We start from the raw sequence: 22,924 nt of genomic DNA on the forward strand, positions 1-22,924 counted from the left end.
TTATGCCTGTTTGCCTGATCATATGACCCTTGCCTGTTTAATGTTGTGGAATTTGGAATTACCCTTTGGACTTCTTGATTTTGGATTAAACTTCATAACCTGCACTTGCTTCGGTCCGCACCCCCTTTATCTGACAGAATACTTCACCATATATAGAAGCAGCAGATACGCCGGCGTGGTGACAAGCTGTCGATGCCCACGGACAGCTCCTGGTTGATCAGCACCAACAGCTCTGATCACACTTCCGATGGCAAGGAAACAGGAGAGGAGCTCCTGACTATCTCTCAGGGCTCATGACGTATTGCAGAATATGTGCTTGAGTTCCGGACCATCGCTGCAAGGAGTGAGTAGAATGAACCAGCTCTAAAGACGGTGTTTCACAATGGACTTAACCAGGAAGCAGTGACGGAGCTGGCCTGCAATGACGATCAAACCACCCTTGACTCTCTTATTGACCTGGCCATCCAACCGGATTGACTTCTTCAGAGCTGCCGTCCAGCGTATAGCGAGGGAAGTGTCATAGTGCCAAATGCCACCACAGAGCCCATGCAGCTGGGGCATGCGCGGCTAAGCGAGGAAGAGAGCGAGTGGTGCCAATGAGAGTTTCGCTGCTTTAACTGTGGAAAAGAGAACCATTTCATGCTCTCTCAAGTCTTGTCGGGACACCGGGGAGAGCAGGGGACTCCAAACCACACTCTCAAAGGGTCCATCTCAGTTATTCTCTCAGCCAGCATTCATTCTACTAGTCATGATTGAATACTCCGGGGTGTCTTTGGTCCTAGAAGCAGTGATTGACTCCGGAGCGGCAGGGAATTTCATCGATCAAGAGACAGTGAACCAATTCAACATCCCTGTTCATCCATTACTACAGCCACGGAAGATCCAAGCCATTGATGGAGCCCTAAACAGGAGAGGGATCAACTCACACTGCACTGAGCCTTTCACCCTCTAAATTAGCACACTCCACAGAGAGACCATCATCCTCTATGTTAGAGGCTCTGCCAGACATCCTGTCATCCTAGATCTCCCCTGGTTGGAGCAACATAACCCACGCATCTCATGAACTGACAAACAAATCAGGCATTTGTCTACACTGCCTTGCACATTGTCCACAAACACCAGTAGTTCCGTTTGCGGCTACATCCAGCAAAAGCTCTAACCAACCCGCTCCAGTTCAAGTTCCACCCGAATATCAGGATCTCTTGGAGGTTTTCCGCAAAGAGAAAGGCAGCGGACTACCACCACACCGATTATATAGTACTGTAACAAACCCATTACATGACAATGTAGCAATATCAGATCAATGTTTAGAGTGTTTTGCTCCGCTTAGAGAGACCGAACTAGCTACATTAATCTCTTCAGCCAATTCATCAACTTGCATACTAGATCCCGTACCTACATGTTTGTTTAAACAGATTTGTCCAGGAGTAATTGAACCACTTTTAAATATAATCAATTCTTCCCTAAGCACTGGCTATGTACCTAAATCACTTAAATTAGCAGTTATTAAACCCTTAGTTAAAAAACCTGACCTTGACCCGTCTCAATTGTCCAGCTATAGACCAATATCAAATCTCCCCTTCATCTCTAAGATTTTAGAAATGGTTGTAGCAAAGCAGTTATGCTCGTACTTAGATAGGAATAACATTCATGAAATGTATCAGTCAGGATTTAGACCTCATCATAGCACAGAGACAGCGTTAGTTAAAGTAATAAATGACCTTCTACTGACCTCTGATCAGGGTTCTGTCTCGCTGCTTGAGTTACTTGACCTTAGTGCAGCTTTTGATACTATAGATCACACTATTCTCCTTGATAGATTAGAAAATGTTGTTGGCATTAAGGGAACAGTCCTCTCCTGGCTCAGGTCTTATCTGATCGATCGTTATCAGTACGTAGATGTAAATGGTGATTTCTCCATGCGTACTGAGGTTACTTTTGGAGTTCCACAGGGTTCTGTTTTAGGCCCACTGCTCTTTACTTTATATATGCTACAATTGGACAAATTATTCGTAAACATGGAATTAGCTTCCACTGTTATGCTGATGATACACAGTTGTATGTTTCAGCGAAGCCAGAGGACCGACAGAAGCTTAGTAAAGTTGAGGATTATGTAAAGGACATTAGACGTTGGATGTTAACTAACTTCCTTTTACTTAATTCTGATAAAACAGAAATACTTTTATTAGGCCCACGTGTAGCTAGAAGTAATCTTTCTGATCACATGGTTACTCTGGATGGTTTTTCTGTTTCATCATGTACAGCAGTTAAAGACCTTGGAGTGATTATTGACTCCAGCCTATCATTTGATGCTCATGTAGATAATATTACTAGGATAGCTTTCTTTCATCTTAGAAATATTTCTAAGATAAGAAACATATTGTCACTACATGATGCGGAAATACTAGTTCATGCATTCGTCACCTCTAGATTAGATTACTGTAATGCCTTACTGTCTGGATGTTCCAGTAGGAATATAAATAAGCTCCAGTTAGTCCAGAATGCAGCTGCTAGAGTCCTAACTAGAACTAGAAGATACGACCACATCACACCAATATTATCAATACTGCATTGGCTCCCAGTAAAATCTCGCATTAACTATAAAATACTTTTATTAACCTATAAAGCACTAAATGGTCTCGCGCCACAATATCTAAGCGACCTTTTGGTTTTATATGATCCGCCACGCCTACTTAGATCAAAAGATGCAGACTATTTGACGGTACCTCGAATAGTGAAGGCTACAGCAGGGGGAAGATCCTTCGCTTATAGAGCCCTACAGTTATGGAACCGTCTTCCTATTAGTGTTCAGGACTCAGACACAGTCTCAGTGTTTAAGTCTAGGCTTAAAATGTATTTGTTTACTCAAGCCTACCCTGACTAGATTCTATTTTACTACTTCGCAGTCATAATAGTCTTTTTTTTCCCCTCTCTTCTTTTGCCTAGCCCCACACGAATTTATGGAGATACTAGAGATCCAGATCCTTTCTGCCTCTGGATAGAGCTCAAATCTTCTCTAATTCCAGACTGCTGGGACTACGGTTGCTCCTAAGGCCATACAGACTTCATACAAATCCATAATGAACTTTTTCTCACCATCTGTTGTTACCCAGATGAGGATGGGTTCCCTTCTGAGTCGGGTTCCTCTCAAGGTTTCTTCCTCTTAAAACATCTTAGGGAGTTTTTCCTTGCCACCATCGCCACTCAGTGGCTTCCTCAGTTGGGATAAATTCACACCTTTAATGTTGATATACCATGTTGATATTTCTGTAAAGCTGCTTTGAGACAATGTCTATTGTAAAAAGCGCTATACAAATAAAAATTGAATTGAATTGAATTGAATTATATGACTGTCCTATTGAGCTGCTTCCCTGAGCCAGTCTACCTCGAGGGCGGGTGTATCCACTATTACAGACGGAACAACGAGCTACGGAGGAATATATTCAAGAGGCACTCCAGCAAAGGTACATCGGACCCTCTACATCCCCTGCTTCAGCTGGTTTCTTCTTTGTGGAGAAAAAGGGAGGCGGTCTCAGGCCATGCATAGACTACCGAGGCCTCAATCGATGCTCCGTCAAGTATCGCTATCCTCTGGTTCCGGCAGCCCTAGAACAATTCTGATCAGCTACTATCTTCACAAAACTGGACCTTCTCAGTGCGTATGACCTGGTCAGTATCTGAGAAGGACTTGAGTGGAAGATTGCCTTCAGTACCACCTCAGGGCAACTATGAATACTTATGCCATATGGGCTCTCTAGAGCCCCCTCAGTGTTCCAGTGTTTCTTCAATGTTGTGCTAAGGGACCTGCTGGGCTGCAGTATAATCACATACATCGACAACATTCTGATCTATTCAAGTTCCCTTAGGAGAACATGTCCGCCCTGTCTGTCAAGTATTACAAAAACTCCTTCAACACCAGCTCTACGTTAAAGCAGAGAAATGCAAATTCCACCAGCACACCATCTCGTTCTTGGGCTACATCATCAGCCCTGAGGGTGTCACCATGGACCAAGGGAAGGTACAGGCGGTGGTGGAGTGGCCTACTCCATGAACAGTCAGGGATTTACAACGATTTCTGGGCTTCGCCAACTTCTACCGACGTTTTATCAGAGGTTTCAGCTAATCCTAGCTATTGCACAGTTCACTGGGTCTAGCTGACGTTCCTCATACCACGAGACAAAAAGTTGCCACTTGAGCACATACAATTTCCTCGTGGATGGTGCTCTAGCATTCAACATGGTCTCTACAACCTCAGTTGTGAGACCAGAATCTATGAGCTGGTGCCCCTCAGGGGCCAGACCCACAGTTTCCATAGTTCTGGCAAAGGGCGATAAATCAGCCCTCCGGCTTGAGAGAATAGATCCATGTGGATGGGAATCTTCCATAGAGTGGCATCTAGCAGGGATATTATCTCTGAGAATCATAATCAAGCTGGCCAATAAAGTGCTACTAGCAGCAAATGTATATGGTCTTAGCAAACTCTCTCTAGAACTTGTGTGAGCAATGGGGGATTGGGGGAAAAGCATACAGATATGACCTCAGCCACATGTGCACCATAGTGTCCAGACCTATTGGTGCTGGAGGAGTGAGGGCGACCCACAGCAGGCAGTGTGTTGTCTTCTTGGAGGCGAACACATTCACTTAAGCTTGCCTGAACCTCCGCCATATAGACTCCACCACTTGAGGATGGGACTTCCAAACCCCAGACCTCAGCCCCTGCCTCGACAGGATGTCTGCCCCCACATTCCAGCTGCCCATACATTGCTGAATGTACATTGCACTCACTGACAAGAGCTTTCCCTCTGCCCAGAGAAAAATTAATTAGCTCCTGACCAGGCGGTATATGAACGTAACCCTCCCTGGTGGTTGATATATGAGACCACCACTGTGTTGTCTGTCTGAACTAACACATGTTGACCTCTTAATTGAGGAAGAAAGAACTTCAGTGCTAGAAATACAGCCCGCATCTCTAGGCAATTTATATGCCACTCCAGATGAAGGTCACTCCAAAGACCGCGAGCTGGACAGCCATCTAAGACTGCACTCCAGCCCAGGCATCTGTTATTACCATCTTGCAATAATAAGACACCCCTAGAATGTGACCCGAGGCTAGAAACCGGGGACACTTCCAAATTCTCAGAACAGGTAGGTATCGCCGCATGACACTGATTACTCTCAGAGGTTTTGTCCTTGGACGAAACTCCTGACTTTTCAGCCACCACTGAAACGGTCTCATGTGTAATAGGCTCAATGGTATGACATTGGCTGCTGCTGCCATAAGGTCCAACAGTCTGGAGGGGATGCCCAGACCCAGCTTTATCTCGCTCAATGTTGATAGGATTGACCCTATGCATGTTTGGGATAGAAACACCCCCATCATAGTAGAATCCCATATAACCCCTAGAAAAATTGTCCTCTGCACTCAGAGCCAAAGCAGCATCCATGCTCTTTGTGAACATGTGAGGGGATAAAGCTAGCCCGAAGGGAAGAACCCGATATTGCTATGCATTGCCTCCAAATGCGAACCTCAGGAACTTCCTGAGACTGGGTGATACTCCTATGTGGAAAATGTGTCTTTTAGATCTATCGTCATAAACCAGTCCTCAAACTGAATCTGTGAAATGATAAGTTTGAGCATCAGCATCTTGAACCTGTATGTCTGAAGAGTATGGTTCAGATGACAGAGATCTAAAATTGTCCGCATTTTCCCATCTTTTTTGAGGACCAGGAAATAACGGCTGTAAAAAACTCCCTCCCTCAAGGAACGGGATACATGTATCACTCCATTGTCACTTTTATGCTGACGATAGCCAATTTTACCTTCACTCAAAATCTGGTGAAAACCTTGATGTTTGTTTTCTTTCTTTCTGTAAAAATTTTCTGTGCCTGAATAGCGGTTAAACATCATCAGCAAATTCTCAAAGCTGGTCAACTGTCTTTATTTGGAGATGGCTCTGTTCTAGAGACTCAAAGCAAGATGAGGAACCTTGGAGTAATTTTTGATACGAGCCTTACATTTGGTTATTTTGTTTAGAGCACTGTTAAAGCATCCCTTTTTCACCTCAGAAATATAGAAAGACTGCACCCTATGCTAAACTTCTCTGTAGCCAAAAAACTGATTAACTCATTTGTTGTCACTTGGCTAGATTACTGTAACACCATTTTAGCTGGAGTTTCTAAATCCACAATCAATAAACTGCAATATGTACAAAACTCTGCTGCCAGGATCCTGGCTGGGACCAGGAAATGCAATCATATTACTCCTGTTCTGGAGTCCTTGCACTGGCTCCCGGTCAGGTTCTGTGTCGATTTTAAAATTATGATGCTGACATACAAAGCATTACATGGCTTGGCTCCTCATTACATACCTGCTTTATTAATTCCTTACACCCCAAATTACAGGCTACGCTCCTCCCAGTGTAATTTGTTAACTGTTCCACAATCCTGCTTAAAATCTATGGGTGACAGGGCTTTTTCTGTCTATACTCCTTCCCTTTGAAAATCTCTTCCTCTTGAACTTAGGGAAGCTCAGACCTTTGCCATTTTTAAAGCTCAACTCAAGACATACGTTTTTTAAAATTACATTTGACTGCTGATGTCTAGTTTTCATTATTATTATTATTATTATTAATTTTTATATATATATATATTTTTTTTCTATGTACTGCTTATTTTGTGTACAGCACTTTGAGAAGCTGCTTTTAAGGCTCTCTATAAAATAAAGTTTATTATTATTATTATGTACTCTGGCCCCTTTGTCTAAGAGGGCTCTTACTTTCAGCGCTAACATCGGGCTCTGCTCTGTGCTGACTACTGTTGTGAGCACACGTCTGAACCGGGGGGTCGAGCTCTGAACTGGACCCGGTAACCTTTTTCTATGGTAGACAGGACTCATGAAGACATATTTGGCAGTAGTTTCCATGCTGCTAGATGGTCTTTTAGCAATGTTAACTTTTCCAAATTCTGTTGGAGGGAAAGCATCAGCTTTTCATTGCCCTGTGACAGCTCGCTGACCAGAGAAGACTGAAAACTTGGGACAGCCTTGTCTAGGGGAGGTCCTACAGTAGCACTAGGGGGCTATCTGCCCTAACAACTTCACGTCCCCCCATGTCCCATCAGGATCACTCCTTGGCCTTCATGATCATCCTCAGATCAGGCCTCTTCGCAGGTTAATTAGCACGTCACCTGATCATGGCAGGCCTATAAATAGGCATGATGTTACACAAGCTTCAGATGCTGGTCACGCACAAGGGCACTTCCCACGGTGTGGAGCTCAGAGAATGAGGAGTTCCCTTTGAAAGAGAACTTTTTCGTTGCAAAGTGCTTTTCACTTTACTTCTTCAAATGTGCACTGTCTTCAGACGTCCACAGGATTACGAAGAAATGATGAATAAATTGAAACAGACACTAAGTTAAATTAGTTGCATCACTTATGTCACTTTGCTTACAGCTGATTGTTTGGTTTTGCATACTCTTACTCAAAACATAACCTGCCCTAGAGCAGGTCAGCTGTGGAGCGTAAGTTTCTATGACGTAAAAGCTGAGCCACTTTCATGGTACCTAAAACTCAGGGTTGGCAGAAGCTAAACTGAAATTTATCTGGCTAGCCACATAAACCGGCTTCAGGGTACAGACCCCAGGAAATGAAAGCTGAAATTCTGATCAATCAACTCATATTCATCTTTTGATCTCAAACCCAAATGTCTTCAAAGTATACTGAAAGCAACAGAATAGGCCTTGCTCTTCCAATACTTTCAGAGGGGACTGTAGATCAAAATCTGTAACATCACCTGTGTTCTCCTACATTATATTTTTTCCAGAGAAGTACTCATCATGAACCAAACATTCCTGAACAGAACACCGGGACCAATTTTGATTGTAAAGTAATCAGATGTAAAGGTTACATGTATGAGTGTTTGACTCATGATGTGCTCCTTCAGTACAACAATCGTATAACATTTTTTCAGATTTAAGTAGGGGCAAGGTTAGATTCAAATAATTATTTCTCTGTCTAGGTCCTATTAAGCTAAAATTTGTTGTTCTGCATTGTTGAGCTAATCTGTGAGTGGATTTCTACTGACTAGATTGACTAGGTTATTCCAGAAACATTTTCATTTTCATTTACATTTATTCATTTAGCAGACGCTTTTATCCAAAGCGACTTACAAATGAGAAAATACAAGCAAAGTGATATCGAGCAGAGAACAATACATGTAGTGCTACCATACAAGATCCATTAATTTAGTTCCAGAAGAAGAAAAGTGTGCAGAGTAGAGGTGTATGTGCCAGAGTAATTTTTTCTTTTTTTTTTTTTTTTCTTTTTAGGTGGCTACAGGAACCCAGTAGAGGGACATGAAGAGGGGTGTCACATGGGTTCTCTTGGGCTGGTTGAAGACGAGGCATGCTGCTGCATTCTGAATCATTTCAAGGGGTTTGATGGAGCTGGCTCAGAGGCCTAAGAGTAGTGAGTTGCAGCAGTCCATTTTTGAGATAACAAGAGCCTGGACTAGTAGTTGTGTAGCCTCTTCGGTGTGTTATGGTCTGATTTTCTTGATGTTGTACAGGATGAACCTACAGGACCGTGCAGTTGTTGAGATGTAGTCTGTAAAGGTCAAGCTGTCATCAAGAATCATCCCAAGGTTCCTGGCCATCCTGGTTGGTTTGAGTGTTGTAGAGTCGAGCTGTACAGTGAGGTTGTGGTTGATTGAAGGCTGGGATGACGAGAAGCTCAGATTTTGGCAGGCTGAATATATATATATTTTCTGACTAAAAAGAAATTGTGTAGACAAAACCGTAAGTCATAGAGACATGATAAAACCTGGTCAACAGGTAATACTCAGGCAAGTGATATGGGCCTGATTGGCCCAATTGTGGAACAATTGTTACAGGACATAATTGTTACAAGCTTAAATCCACGTATGCAACTGTGACTTCATTACATGCATTTACTGCCAGAATGCAAATGTCAGGCCAGTAAGCTTTACAGTAAGAAGTTTGGTCTTACCCAGTGGTACAACTAAGACATTATGTGCTTAAAATCTCTGTATACGGGCACTGAATGGTTCTGCACCATCTCCAGAAAAAGGAGCAGGGAGGTCTATTCTAAATGGCAGATGGAGTTACTGCATCTGCAATGTCTCGCTGCATTGCTGCCATGTCTATCTTGTTGTCCGCCATTTGATGCGAGAGAAAAAAAAAGTGCATAATCCGAACTTGCAAATAAAGAAGCACAATACTCTACAGCTGTATAAATGTGCATGCAAGTTAAAGCGGTGAGATTCATGGTGTTCAATAACAGGAAAATAAACAAGTGTCCTGACAAAAAAAAATATACCCAACCACCACTGCCATCAGTGGAACACTTTGTGTTTTTCATGAATAGTGAGGCTCTTGGCTTTATCCTGTCCATCTCTCCACACCTCTCTGAAGAACAAATCAAATTTCTCTCCCCATAGAACTGAACTGAACCAAGAGGTGAAAAAGGACTCAGTTCTCATTAAGCTCATACTGTGCCTGTCCCTGAGGACTCAGATCCTTTGTTGGTCCAGTTAAGTAGTAATGAGGCCTCAGACCTCTTTGTGTTCATACTTATGCTATATGCTATATATTCTTCCCAATGGTTAAGGAAACCAGATGCACAAATTACAAAAATGTCATTAAGCCAACTTTATCATGAAAACAATGGCATAACAGTTCCATGAGCAGCTATAGCTACAGCAAGTTTGCAATGAATATACCATTATCATCTTCACTGATGTCAACACTTCCTCCCTCATGTCATCCATGGGGCTTGTAAAAATTTGTTTAACAAATTGTAGAGAGGCCACTTGTCATTGGCTAACTGTCCACTAGATTACAGTTTATTTCATGTGGTCATATATTTCAGGAATAATTTTTTCACTACAATCTGGCGCTGCAAGGCAGTCTGGCATGTGGGCTAAGCTTAAGCTCAACCCACATCGTCCAGCTCTACTGAGAAGCTTCTGCTTGTCAACATACGGTCTCGGGCTATAAGGACTGATGAAATACACCTCCGTATTACTGAAAATTTGCTTTTGAACTGCAATGTAATGGGTTTCACGGAAAAGTGGATTAATAGCATCACTCTGATCAATGCAATTGATGTAGACAGGCACTACATCTGCAGAGTGGACAGAATTGCTGTGGATTCTGGTAAATGCAAAGTGTGGGTGTTTGCATCTACATAAACAGAACTTGTGGTGCACCAATGCTTTTATTATTAAGCTTTACTGTTCTGCTTACATCAAGTACCTCTTTACCAAATGCAGAACTTTTTATCTGCCCCTTGAATTTACATGCACCATAATCGCTGTAGTATATGTACTCCCAGATGCTAATGCTAAGCTAGCCATGAAAGAACTTTGATTTTAATTATACTAATTTGAGGGGGGCACTCTCCAAATTCTACCAAAACTTCTCTTGCCCTACAAGAGGAGATAACACTCTTGATCATGTTTAAACGAACAACAGGCCTACAAAGCTACTCCCCTCCTCTATGTTGGACAATCAGATTACATATCCCATCATCAAATGTGTTGAAACCCACAGTGAGGACTATAAAAGTGTGGCTGAAAGGAGCAGACTTTTTATTGTAGCAACAGTTCACAGGACACAGACTGGAATGCATTTGCTTCTCAGGTTACACTGGATTTAAATAAAATAAAATAAATAAATGGCACACTTATATAGCGCTTTTATCCAAAGCGCTTTACACAGCAATGGTAGCAGAGCTGCCATGCAAGGTGCTAACTTGCCATCGGGAGCAACTTGGGGTTCAGTGTCTTGCCCAAGGACACTTCGGCATGTGGAGTCATGCGGGCCAGGAATCGAACCGCCAACCCTACGATTAGTGGACAACCCGCTGTACCACCTGAGCCAAAGCCGCCCCATTTAACAAGTGTGTCAACACAGTAACCACCCATAAAATAATTAAAACATACCCAAAAAAGAAGCCTTGGATGAATAAGGATGTCTGACTCCTGCTGGAGGCACGTGACGTTGATTTCAGATCTAGCCATCAGGAAGTCTACAACTTATCTAGGGCCAATCTGAAAAGGGGAACTACAGCAGCCAAACACAACTATAAACTTTGGATAGAGGACAACTTCAACAATCATGACCCCTGACTCATGTGGGCAGGCATCCATGCCCTCACAGACTATAAAAAACACTCCCTCAACCAGTGACATCACACTTCAAAATGATCTTAACACCTTCCATGCTCGCTTCAATTGTGGAAACAGAGCTGCCAAATAAAACTGAGCTCCCACTTGATGACATGCATCTCACTTCAGTAATTCTCCTTCAGTAATATGTGCTCCACCCTGAGTAGGGTAAATGCAAATAAAGCTGCTGGCCCTGATGGCATCCCAGGCCGAGTGCTCAGGGCCTGTGCGGAACAGTTGGCTGAGGTCTTCACCAACAGTTTCAACATGTCCTTGGCCCAGGCAGTTGTCCCCACCTGCTTCAAGACAGTCACCAATGTACCAGTAGCAAAACATGCTGCTGCAATGACCCTCAACGACTTCTGCCGTGTTGCTCTTACTCTCATCATTGCTAAGTGTTTCAGGAGGCTGGTCTGCTCTCACCTGAAAACATGCCTGCCCCTAACACTGGACCCATATCAGTTCACTTACAGATCCAACAGGACACCATTACCTCAGCTCTCCACTCTGCCCTGACTCACCTGGACAATAGCAACACCTATGTCAGAATGCTATTCATTGATTTCAGCTCTGCCTTCAACACTGTCATCCCTATCCAAGTTTATTGCCAAGCTCATTGATCTTGGCATCAGCACCTCCCTCTGCAATTGGAACTTGGACTTTCATACTAACAGACCACACTCTGTTAGGCTTGACAACCAATCCTCTACTCCCTCTTCACCCACAATTGCATACCTGTGCATGGCTCCAAGTCCATAATCAAGTTTACAAATGACGCCACCGTGGTAGGTCTGATCAGTGACAATGATGAGACGGCCTACAGGAAAGAGGTTCAGCACCTGACAGCATGGTGTGCCAACAACAATCTTGCACTCAACACCCAGAAGACCAAAGAGCTTATTGTGGATCACTGGAGGACAAGGAGGGTCCACACACACACACACACACACACACACACACACACACACACACACACACACTCATCCACATTGATGGGGTCGAGGTCTAGCGTGTAACCAGCTTCACGTTCCTGGGTGTCCATATATCTGAGGACCTTTCCTGGGCACTCAACATATACACCCTGATCAAAAAAGTGCAACAGTGCCTTTACTTCCTTAGGAAACTCAGGAAAGCTTACTTATCCCCCAGATCCTACTGACCTTTTACCGGTGCAGTATTGAAAGATCAGAAGGCCCTCCAGCAGGTTGTGAAAACTGTCCAATACGTCACTGATGTCCAGCTACTTTCCATCAAAGACAATCATGACAAACACTGCCTACAAAGGGTGAGAAGACACCTCTCACCTCAACTATGGTCTGTTTACTCCTCTACCATCTTGTAAACACTACAGGAGTCTTCGCTGTCACACTAGCAGACTCAGGAACAGTTTCTGCGCATTAGCTGCAAGCCTTCTGAACTCTGAACTCGGGTGCTGAAGTGTACACAACCATTCAGACCCATGTAAAAAAAAAAAAAAAAAAACAACAAACCCCCCCCCCCCCAAAAAAAAAAAAAAAACCTGTACAATATTAATCCTGTTTGCACTCTTAAATACCCTTTGTCTGTTGTCATTTGCACTACCATGGTAACTTGCCTTCACACCTCATTCTCAACTTGCCTCTTTGCACACAACTGACTAAATACCGCATGATGTCGTGTGTTCATCGGACATATATACTCATATATACACCTTTTCATTTGCACTCAGCTGGTCTCTTCTTCCTCTACATAATACCTTTGCACCTTTTTTTTTTTAAAGAACATAATATTTTTTATAGATATATATATATATATATATATATATATATATATATATATATATATATATATATATAAAATGTATGTATATATATCCACCCACATACACACGCAGTGATGTGCAAAACACTTAGGCACCCTACTTTTTTAGTGCAAGCTTTGTTACTTTGTCATACATTTTTTATTTTATAAGAACGTTATCATGTCAGTACAAGAAACAGTGTAGATTCCCAAACATTAGTTTTCTAGCACAAAATTAAATGTTAAATTAAAATTAAATGAGACCACTTTTCAGGGAAAAAACACAATGAAGGCTGTTGGGTTTTGCTGCAAAATAAGGAGCAAGTGTGACAGTCAATGTCTCCAGAAGAACTGTGGCTGGTTCTGCAAGATGCTCAGTAAAACTTACCAACTAATTTCATTATAAAACTGCACAAATTGTACCAGAGACTACTATATATATATTTTTTTTGTAACACCAAATATTGACTCTGTTTCATATACTACTGTTTACTGCTCTTTACTGTATTCGTTTTTTAAATCTATAAACATTTAATTTCACTATTTTGAAGGCATCTTTGCTCTACAGCATTTCTTTGCATGTGCCTAAAACTTTTGCACAGTACTACATGTGTGTGTGTGTGTGTGTGTGTGTGTGTGTGTGTGTGTGTGTGTGTGTGTGTGTGCGTGCATGTGTGTATGTATGTATATTATATATATATATATATATATATATATATATATATATATATATATATATATAATTCCAAAAAACTTGGGATGCTGTGGAAAATGTAAATAAAAACAATGCAATAATTTTCAAATCTCATAAACCCATATGCTATTCACAATAGAACATAGAAAACATATCAAATGTTTAATCTGAGGAAATGTACCAATTTAAGTGAAAAGATAAAGTAATTTTAAATTTGATTGCTGCAACATGTCTCATGTTGGGATAGGGCAACAAAAGGATATATTTTGCACTATACTGTGATGTCGCAATGACATTTATAAAAGGTCTACATTTGAACTGTCCATGCAATAAATAAATAAGATGTCATGTTCTTGATTTTTAGTACTGTTGATATATTTCCCTTGAACATAATTTCTGGCTCCTACCAAAACTTAATGCTTTCTAAATATTTTTAAGACGTGGGTTTGAACTGCATCAGGTACAGCAGTTGATTTTACAGGAATTGATTTTAACATGTGTCAGTGCTGTGAGATATGGGGCTCTGTGTTGTACAGTGGCGAGTGTAGAACATGGACGGTCGCTACGCGACTGTTATGCTGTAAATGAGCTTTATTATATTAAGGGCCATTTCAATATTATTTTTGAACAGTGGCAAAGACCAGATGAAAAAGAAGGAGTGGGCCATGTTTGACCCGCGAGCCTTGAGTGTGGCACGTGCACTACAGTGTCTCAGAATTTTAAGAGTAGCAAAAGGTGGCAAAATGGCACTGAGACCATGACACACTACTTTTCACCCGCATAAGGATGAATTGCAGTCTATACAGAGTATATTAACATGCTATGCATATTTAAATAAAGAATTACAGTTTAACCATATACAAAATCCAAATCTGGAATGGGATGTATCAAAAGCACATATGGATCTGATGGTCAGGTGTCCACAAACATTTGCCCATATAGTTTGTGTCAGAGATTACTCAGGTGAAGATCACATTATAGAAGCCATTCATACATACACACACACATACATACACACACACATACATATATACATACATATATATATATATATATATATATATATATATATATATATATATATATATATATATATATATATATATATATATATATATTTCTGCTATCTTTCATCAATAAGCAGTAGGTATGCATATTTAATTACATATTTATTGTTACTGCAATGTATGTGACTTACCACAAAAGAAAGATGAAATAATGGCTAAAAGGCTGGAGATAATAGTAAAAAAAAAGAGATAAACCATTGACTTTGGAAGCAATTAATGTACTCACTCCGGAGGTTGGATACAGGCTGGCTGCAGCCAATGCGAGAGGGGAGAGTGCTGTGGTAAGCTGGAGTGCTGCTGAACAGTATATCATTTGGTAGAACCTGATCAAGCACTGAGCTGCGGGAGCTGGCATAGGATGAGCCTTTGCGATTACTGCACATACTCTCTTCTGACAGAGCGCGGTACAGTACACGGCAGGGAAGTGGACTTTCTGAGACCAAAGCCTGATTAAAGACAGACAGATATAACATACATTAGAGGTTACACTGATTCCACAGAAAGAGGGCATGGTGAGGCCATGTTAATTCTTCCCCTTTGCTGTTGCCTATATGGGTAGCTGACCAGTAAGACATAACACAAGCAGTACATTCATGAACCAAACAGTGAGTGATGGTGAGGAATGTTGAAAAGTGATATGTAGGCAGTGCTCCATAAGGAAATTTTATGTCATCCAAAATTCAAAATGCAGAAAGGGCTATAAATGGGCTTATATTTATAACAATCATAATTTGATTTAACTGGGAAGACAAAACAAATAGGAGTAGATTTTGCCCTGGTTGTATTTTTGACTCAAACCAAATACATTTCCCTCCTATTGGAACAGCAAGGCCAATTCGGTTGTTTTTGCTGTAGACTGAATACATTTGAATTTGCGATCAAAAGGTAAATTTGAGAAGAGAGTTTAGAATTTCAGCTATTTTTTCCTGGTACTTATATGTGTTAAATGACATAGAACATATAGTGCTATGAAAAATATTTTTTTCTGTTCTCTCATACCAAATAGTTTTAGATCTTCACACAAAATACAACATAGAACAAAGGTAACCTGAGTAAACACACAATACAGTTTTTATTTATTTATTTTTTTTTTTTTGAAGCAAAAAAAAAAAAAAAGTTATCCAACATTTATCACCAAAGTGAAAAAGCAATAACTGCAACCAAATGCTTCCGATAATGAGATCAGTCCTTCACTTACTTCTATGACTTGGACTTATTCTGATGTTTTGGATCATTGTCTAGCTACATAATCCAGTTGCTTTTGAGTTTCAATTCATGGACTGAAGACCGGATATCTCCTTTAGGATTTTCTGGTAGAGAGAAGAATGCAAGTTTCCCTCAATTATTGCAAGCTGCCCAGGCACTTAAGCAGCAAAATATCCCCACACTCAGAGGTGCATAGTAACCTACTACATTTGCTTTATTACATTTACTTCAGTTAAGTTCTGAAAAAAACTTACTTTTAAGCGTAGGTTTAACTGACCATACTTATACTGTAGATAAAGATCATTTTCAATCCTGGAAAAGGGGAAGAAGCGAGCATGTTGGCAGAGGACACACACACACACACACACAAACACACACACACACATGCATGCAAGCATGCACACACGGACACACAAACATACCAACATACTCACTCTTCTGTTCTGTTCCATAGTCTGTTGTTTTGTTTACTGTTGTCTTGTTTAAATGCAGAAGCTTACAAGTTTGTGTAAATAGCATGTGAAAATAAAGACAATAAAGAAAATAGACAATCTGAACTAAAAATGCTTGTTTTTTGGTGTGTGTGTGAGAGAGATAGAGATTCTGTGCTGAAAATGACAGGTTCTGTGTTATTGTACCATCACAGGACTGAGATATGCTACTTCATCTTGAACCCAAGTTTTATATCATATAAACAGAACATAGACTTTCAAGAAGAGGTGTGACAGTACTCCAAGTAGTCTGAAATTCAGGATTTTCCCTTAAATTTAATCAGATCCCAAGTGACTAGTAACTTGCTACTTGAGTAGTCTTCTTATTGGATACTTTATTACTCTTACTCAAGTAATTATTAACCTTATTCCTTTTACTGTTACTTGAGAAATTATTTTTATAAGTAGTTTTACTTTAAAATTTTTGGCTACTCTACCCACCTCTGCCCACACCATCTCACTGGCACCACCATGGTTGACTGTAGGTATAATGTTTGTTTTGTGGAATTCTGTGTTTTATTTATGCTGACAGGACCCCTGTCTTCCAAACAGTTCCACTTTCGACTCATCAGTCCACAGAACATTCTCCCAAAAGTTTTGAGGATCATCGAGATGTCTTTTGGCAAAATTCAGATGAATCCTAATGTTCTTCTGGATTAGCAATGGTTTTCGCCTTGCCGCTCTTCCTTGGATGTCATTTTTGCCCAGTGGCTTTCTGATAGTGGAGTCATGAACAGTGATGTTTATTGATGCAAGAGAGGCTTGTAATTCCTTTGATGTTGTCCTCGGCTCTTTTGTGACTTGCTGGATGAGTAGTTGTTGTGCTCCTGGAGGAATTTTGGAAGGTTGGCCACTTCTGGGAAGGCTCACTACTGTGCCAAGTTTTTCCATTTCGAGATAATGGCTCTGACTGTGGTTCTTTGTAGTCCCAGAGCGTTTGAAATAGCTTTGTAACCCTTCCCAGACTGATGTATTTCAATCACCTTCTTCCTCATCATTTCTGGAATTTCTTTCAATTTTGGCATAGTGTGTTACTGGATAAGACGTTTTAACCAACTTACTGTTGGTTCTATTTAAGTTTACGTTCTATTTAAGTGTTGATTTAATTGAACAGGGTTTGCAGTAATCAGGCCTGGTTGCATCTAGTCCAGCTGAACCCCATTGTGAATGCAGTTTCATAGATTTGGGCAAATACATTTTATTTTTTTGCGTCAATAAATAACATTATCATTTAAAAACTGCATTTTGTGTTTACTCTGGTTGCCTTTGTTTTACTTAGATTTTGTTTTAATTTCTGAAACAATTTAGTATGAGATATATACAAAGACAGAAGAAATCAGAAAAATACTTTTTCACAGCACTGTAGCACATTTTGCATCACACCACCCAAATTTTAGGCAAGCAAAAATATTGGAACCTATGACTGAAAGGTATTCCTTGTTAACCAGGTGTGTCTGGATAGATTGATTGTTTAAGCCAGAGGTTCTCAAAGTTCTGTAACTAAAGTCCCGCCAAGCCTCCACTATCATGTGGCACACCCACCCCCTCCCCATATTGGAGGAGACCAGGTATAATGATTATCTATTCGATATAAAATCTAGCTATATATAACCTAATTTATAATCTGTTTTGATAGATAGATAGATAGATAGATAGATAGATAGATATTCATATCACAGCAACCAATGACTACATTTCCCATCCTGCACTGCACAATGTCTTTGCAAAGTATTAGTGTTACCACTGTACCAAGCGATTATACCCTGATCCTTGTTTTGTTTCATGGTTCTTGATCTTATTCTCATTTCTTGTTCTCGATGCTAGCTTTGCTCTGTTTATGCCAGTTTGCCAATCACCTGGCCATTTGCCTGTATCCTGACCTTGCTATTGTCTCTGTGTTTTGGATTTGCCTGCCTGTCTCTCTCTCAGTACACTCTTATCTGCATTTGCATCCATCCTAACCTTCATTACGAGGAATATGTGACAGAAAACTTTGCCATAGAAACAAAGAAGCAGCAGGAGAACAAGGTGAGTGTAACGCCGGAGTACATGGATTGTGTGACTACCTGCGGCAGCTACAATGTCTAAACTGTGATAAGCTGGGGAGATCCGGAACATCTTACTGCTCTCAGGAATGTTTCAAGGGCAGATGGCTTGCCCGCCAATGGCTCCGCAAGAAAGCAAAAGCAGAGCTCAAACCTGAGACCGACGAGGTGGTCTCACCTGCCGAGCTCCAGCCAGAGCTCAATGTGGTGATCTCATCTCCAGAGCCCCAGTCAGAGGTCAATGTGGCGACCACAGAGCTCCAGAATAAAGTCAAGCTCCTGCTAGAGGTCAATGAGGTGACCTCCCAAGGCTCGTTCCGGTCTGAGGTCGACAAGGCGACATCACACGCCACGTTCACGTCCAAGGTGGACAAGACGAGCTCCCGAGCCAAGTTCATGCACTAGGTCAAAAAGGAGACCACTCAAGCCAAGTTTCTGTCTGAGGTCGGAGAGACGACCTCTCAAGCAAAGTTCCTGTCCGAGGTCGAAGAGGCGACCACTCAAGCCAAGTTGCTGTCTGAGGTTGAAGAGACGGCCTCTCAAGCCAAGTTCCTGTCTGAGGTTGAAGAGACGGCCTCCCAAGACACGTTCTGGTCCGAGTTCGAAGAAATGGCCTTCCAAGACAAGTTCATGTCTGAGGTCGAGGAGACGACCTCTCAAGCCATGTTCCGTTCTGAGGTTGAAGAGATGGCCTCTCAAGCCAAGTTCCTGTCCGAGTTCGAAGAGATGGCCTTCCAAGACAAGTTCATGTCTGAGGTCGAGGAGACGACCTCTCAAGCCAAGGTCCTGTCCACAGTAGAAGAGACGACCTCTCAAGCCAAGTTTCTCACACAGGTCGAAGAGACAGCCAACCCAAGCTCTGCTCATGCCAAGTTCCTGTCCCAGGTCGAAGAGCCAGCCAACCCAAGCTCTGCTCAAGCCAAGTTCCTGTCCCAGGTCGTAGAGACGACCAAATCAAGCTCTGCTCACGGCAAGTTCCTGTCTGAGGTCGAAGAGATGGCCAACCCAAGCTCTGCTCACGCCAAGTTCCTGTCCCAGGTCAAAGAGACGGCCAACCCAAGCTCTGCTCAGGCCAAGTTCTTGTCCCAGGTCGAAGTCACAACCAACCAAGTTATGCTCAGACCAGAGTCTGTTGATATGACCAACCAAGTTAGGCTCATACCAGAGACTGTTGACACGACCATCCAAGTCCTCATGCCTGAAACCAATGTCATGACTAACCAGGTTCTGCTCACACCTGAAACTGATGTCACGACCAACCAAGATCTCATCATGCCTGAAACCGATGTCACGACCAACCAGGTTCTGCTCATGCCTGAAGCTGACGTCATGACCAACCAGGTTCTGCTCACACCTGAAACCGCCGTGATGACTAACTAAGATCTCCTCATGCCTGAAACCGACGTCACGACCAACCAGTTTCTGCTCACGCCTGAAGCCGACGTCACAACCAACCAGGTTCTGCTCAAGCCTGAAGCCGACATCACAACCAACCAGGTTCTGCTCACGCCTGAAGCTGATGTCACGACCAACCAGGTTCTGCTCATCCCTGAAGCCGCCTCACAAGCAACCAAGATCTCCTCAGGCCTGAACCCGACGTCACGACCAACCAGGTTCTGCTCAAGCCTGAAGCCGACATCATGACCAACCAGGTTCTGCTCAAGCCTGAAGCCGACATCATGACCAACCAGGTTCTGCTCATGGCTGAAGCTGACGTCACGACCAACCAGGTTCTGATCACACCCGAGTCTGCTGACACAGACCCCAAGTTCTGATCAAGCCAGAGTCTGCTGACACGGACAACCAGGTTCTGCTCACGCCTGAAACTGACGTCAGCACCAACCAAGTTCTGCTCACGCCCATGTCTGTTGACACAGCCAACCAAGTTCAGCCTGCAGAGTCAAAGGAGGACGACGCTCTGCTTTCCTGCTCTGCTGAGGACATTGCTCTGCCTTCCTGCTCAACTGAGGATACCGCTCAGTCTCCCGGTTCACTTGAAGACATTTTGCCCAGAGGGCCAGGACCACCAGGGAAGGGAGTGTATTTTGGCGCTTCGGAGGGTGGGGGGATGTTCTGTCAAATAACAGCAAACCAGTGACAACATTTCACATCCTGCATTATGGCCTACAACCATGGCCGCCATGGACTGCAATTCCCAGAGCACTCATTCATTCTAATCATGCGATTATACCTTGTTCCACGTTTTGTTTCATGTTTCTTGATCTTATTCTCATTTCTCATTCTCGATTCTAGCCTTACCCCGTTTATGCCTGTTTGCAAATCGCCTGACCCTTTGCCTGTTTTTTGACCTCGCTATTGTCGAGTATTTTGGATTTGTCTGCCTGTTTCTCTCTCATTAAACTCTTATCTGCATTTGCATCCGTCCTAACCTTCATTATGAGGAATATGTGACAGATAGATAGAAAGATAGATAGATAGATAGATTTTGTGTGTGTGTGTGTGTGTGTGTGTGTGTGTGTGTATATGTGTGTGTGTGTGTGTGTGTGTGTGTGTGTGCGTCTGTACTTAAAATTCTTTTAATAACTTTTATGATTTTTAAAAAATAACTTTTATGACATTTATAAAACTATCTAATGGACAGGTATGGAACATGAATGATCAAAAATGTTCCTGAACACTATAACTACCTTGAACAAGAGAAATAGGCTATTTTGCATGTAAAACATGTTGCATTCAATTCGTCTTGCTTTCTAAAAACGTTAGCATACGGATTATACAAATTTTGACAAAGGGCGCATCTCGTTAGCCATGGCATTGTTAAGTCAATGTGACACCTGCGTTTGCTTCTTTTTACATTCACGTCTATGTCAGTTGCCGTGAGATCAACGGGATGTGCTGCTCTGGCTCTCAGCCACTCACCGAACAGAGCAGATGCAGAGAGACGTGATCATGCAGAGGGAAAGCAAGAACTTGCACTCTCAGGACAGTACTGGCAACATTTGGAAAGTTGCTAAGGCTTGTCCAAAAAGTCTCTAGATTTGCCATTAGGCACTTTTTTTTTTTTTGCAAAAATAAAATTGCTAATGGCGTCTGAAGAGTTGCTAGATTGGCTACACTGGTCTGCACTGACAGATAAATAAAAGGAATTCTAAGCTTAGCCTCTCCCCAGCAAAAAGAAAATGCAGGGTTTTTCATTTCTGCATGTTCTATTTGAAAAGCAATAAAATACACAGAGTACCCAAATGATGTCTGTGATTTTTTTTCTTGAAAACAATTTGCGCCTCCCTCCTGATCTCTCCATGTCCCCCCTCCCCCAGGGAGGTGCACCCCCAGTGTTGAGAACCACTGGTTTAAACAATAAATAGCTCTGAACATCTAGTCTTGTTGGAAAGTTTTAACCTGGCCAAGTCAATCACCAGACAACCCAATTGAGCATGCATTTTACCTCCTAAAGAGGAGACTGAAGAGAGAAACCCCCTGAAATAAGCAACAACTGAAAGAGGCTGTGGAAAAGCATTACTAAAGAAGAAACAAACAATTTGCTGATGACAGTGAGTTGCAGGCTTAATGCAGTTGTTGCAAGTAAGGAATATGCAAACAAATATTAAGTGTTATTTACTTTATTTTACTTCAAGATGTATCCATTCCTGTACTTTTGCTCGCCTAAAAATTTGGTGGTCTGATACAAAAGTTTCTATGTTTTATGTTGTTTAACACATCTAAATATAAATACCAGGAAATAAGCTGAAATGCTAAACTCTCATCTTATTTCCATCTTTTGCCAAAATGTATTTGGTCTACAGCACAAACAAATGTATTGGTCTTGCCGTTACAATAGTTGTGGAGGGAACTGTAAGCCTGTAACTGTGTTATGGTATGTATTAGGGCATGACTGACAGACCACAGGTCTCAAAGAATTGATGGTAAGCAAAACTAAAAAGACAATAGCATCTGAGGGGTGAAACAGAAAATTGTAAAAATACAGAAAATTACTGAAGTGAACTGCATAATAGCTACGACATTCAGCACAAGGGGATATCCATGACAATTACATGCTGATGGCTCAATCAAAATTACATACATACATTATACCTTATATATATATATATATATATATATATATATATATATATATATATATATATATATATATATATATAAACAATTCAACATCGAATAGTCGGCGAAAAGTCGCAAAGATTATCGTTGATATGACGTATAATCAAGTCGCAAAACGGGGATCGAACTGCCAACCTTATGATTAGTGGACAACCCGCTCTACCAACTGAGCCACAACTACCCCTGACTTAATGTTAAACCAGCATTTAAACATATTAAGCATATGATTATGGTGTGATAATATATGGAATATTTTAATCAAAGTATAATCCAATCAAAGTATAATCTTATCATCGATGTAAGAGAGTATACTCTCATATCTCTTGTATCGTGTACTGTCCCCTATTATCGCTCACATCCAAGAGCGATATCGGCC

General features: G+C 41.7%; 1 protein-coding gene across 3 annotated transcripts in view; it reads right to left on the minus strand.

Annotated features, from left to right (window-relative positions):
- LOC108261051 (signal-induced proliferation-associated 1-like protein 2) overlaps positions 1 to 22,924 on the minus strand; it is a 202,331-nt gene that overhangs the window by 20,020 nt on the left and 159,387 nt on the right. For all 3 annotated transcript variants that reach the window (XM_017461868.3, XM_017461867.3, XM_017461866.3), the window contains one exon: positions 14,953 to 15,172. In XM_017461868.3, coding sequence (XP_017317357.1) covers positions 14,953 to 15,172 — 220 coding nt within the window. The remainder of the gene's footprint in view (positions 1 to 14,952; positions 15,173 to 22,924) is intronic.

The sequence above is a fragment of the Ictalurus punctatus genome, chromosome 3, assembly GCF_001660625.3.
Source record: "Ictalurus punctatus breed USDA103 chromosome 3, Coco_2.0, whole genome shotgun sequence".
In the NCBI taxonomy this organism is placed as follows: Eukaryota; Metazoa; Chordata; class Actinopteri; order Siluriformes; family Ictaluridae; genus Ictalurus; species Ictalurus punctatus.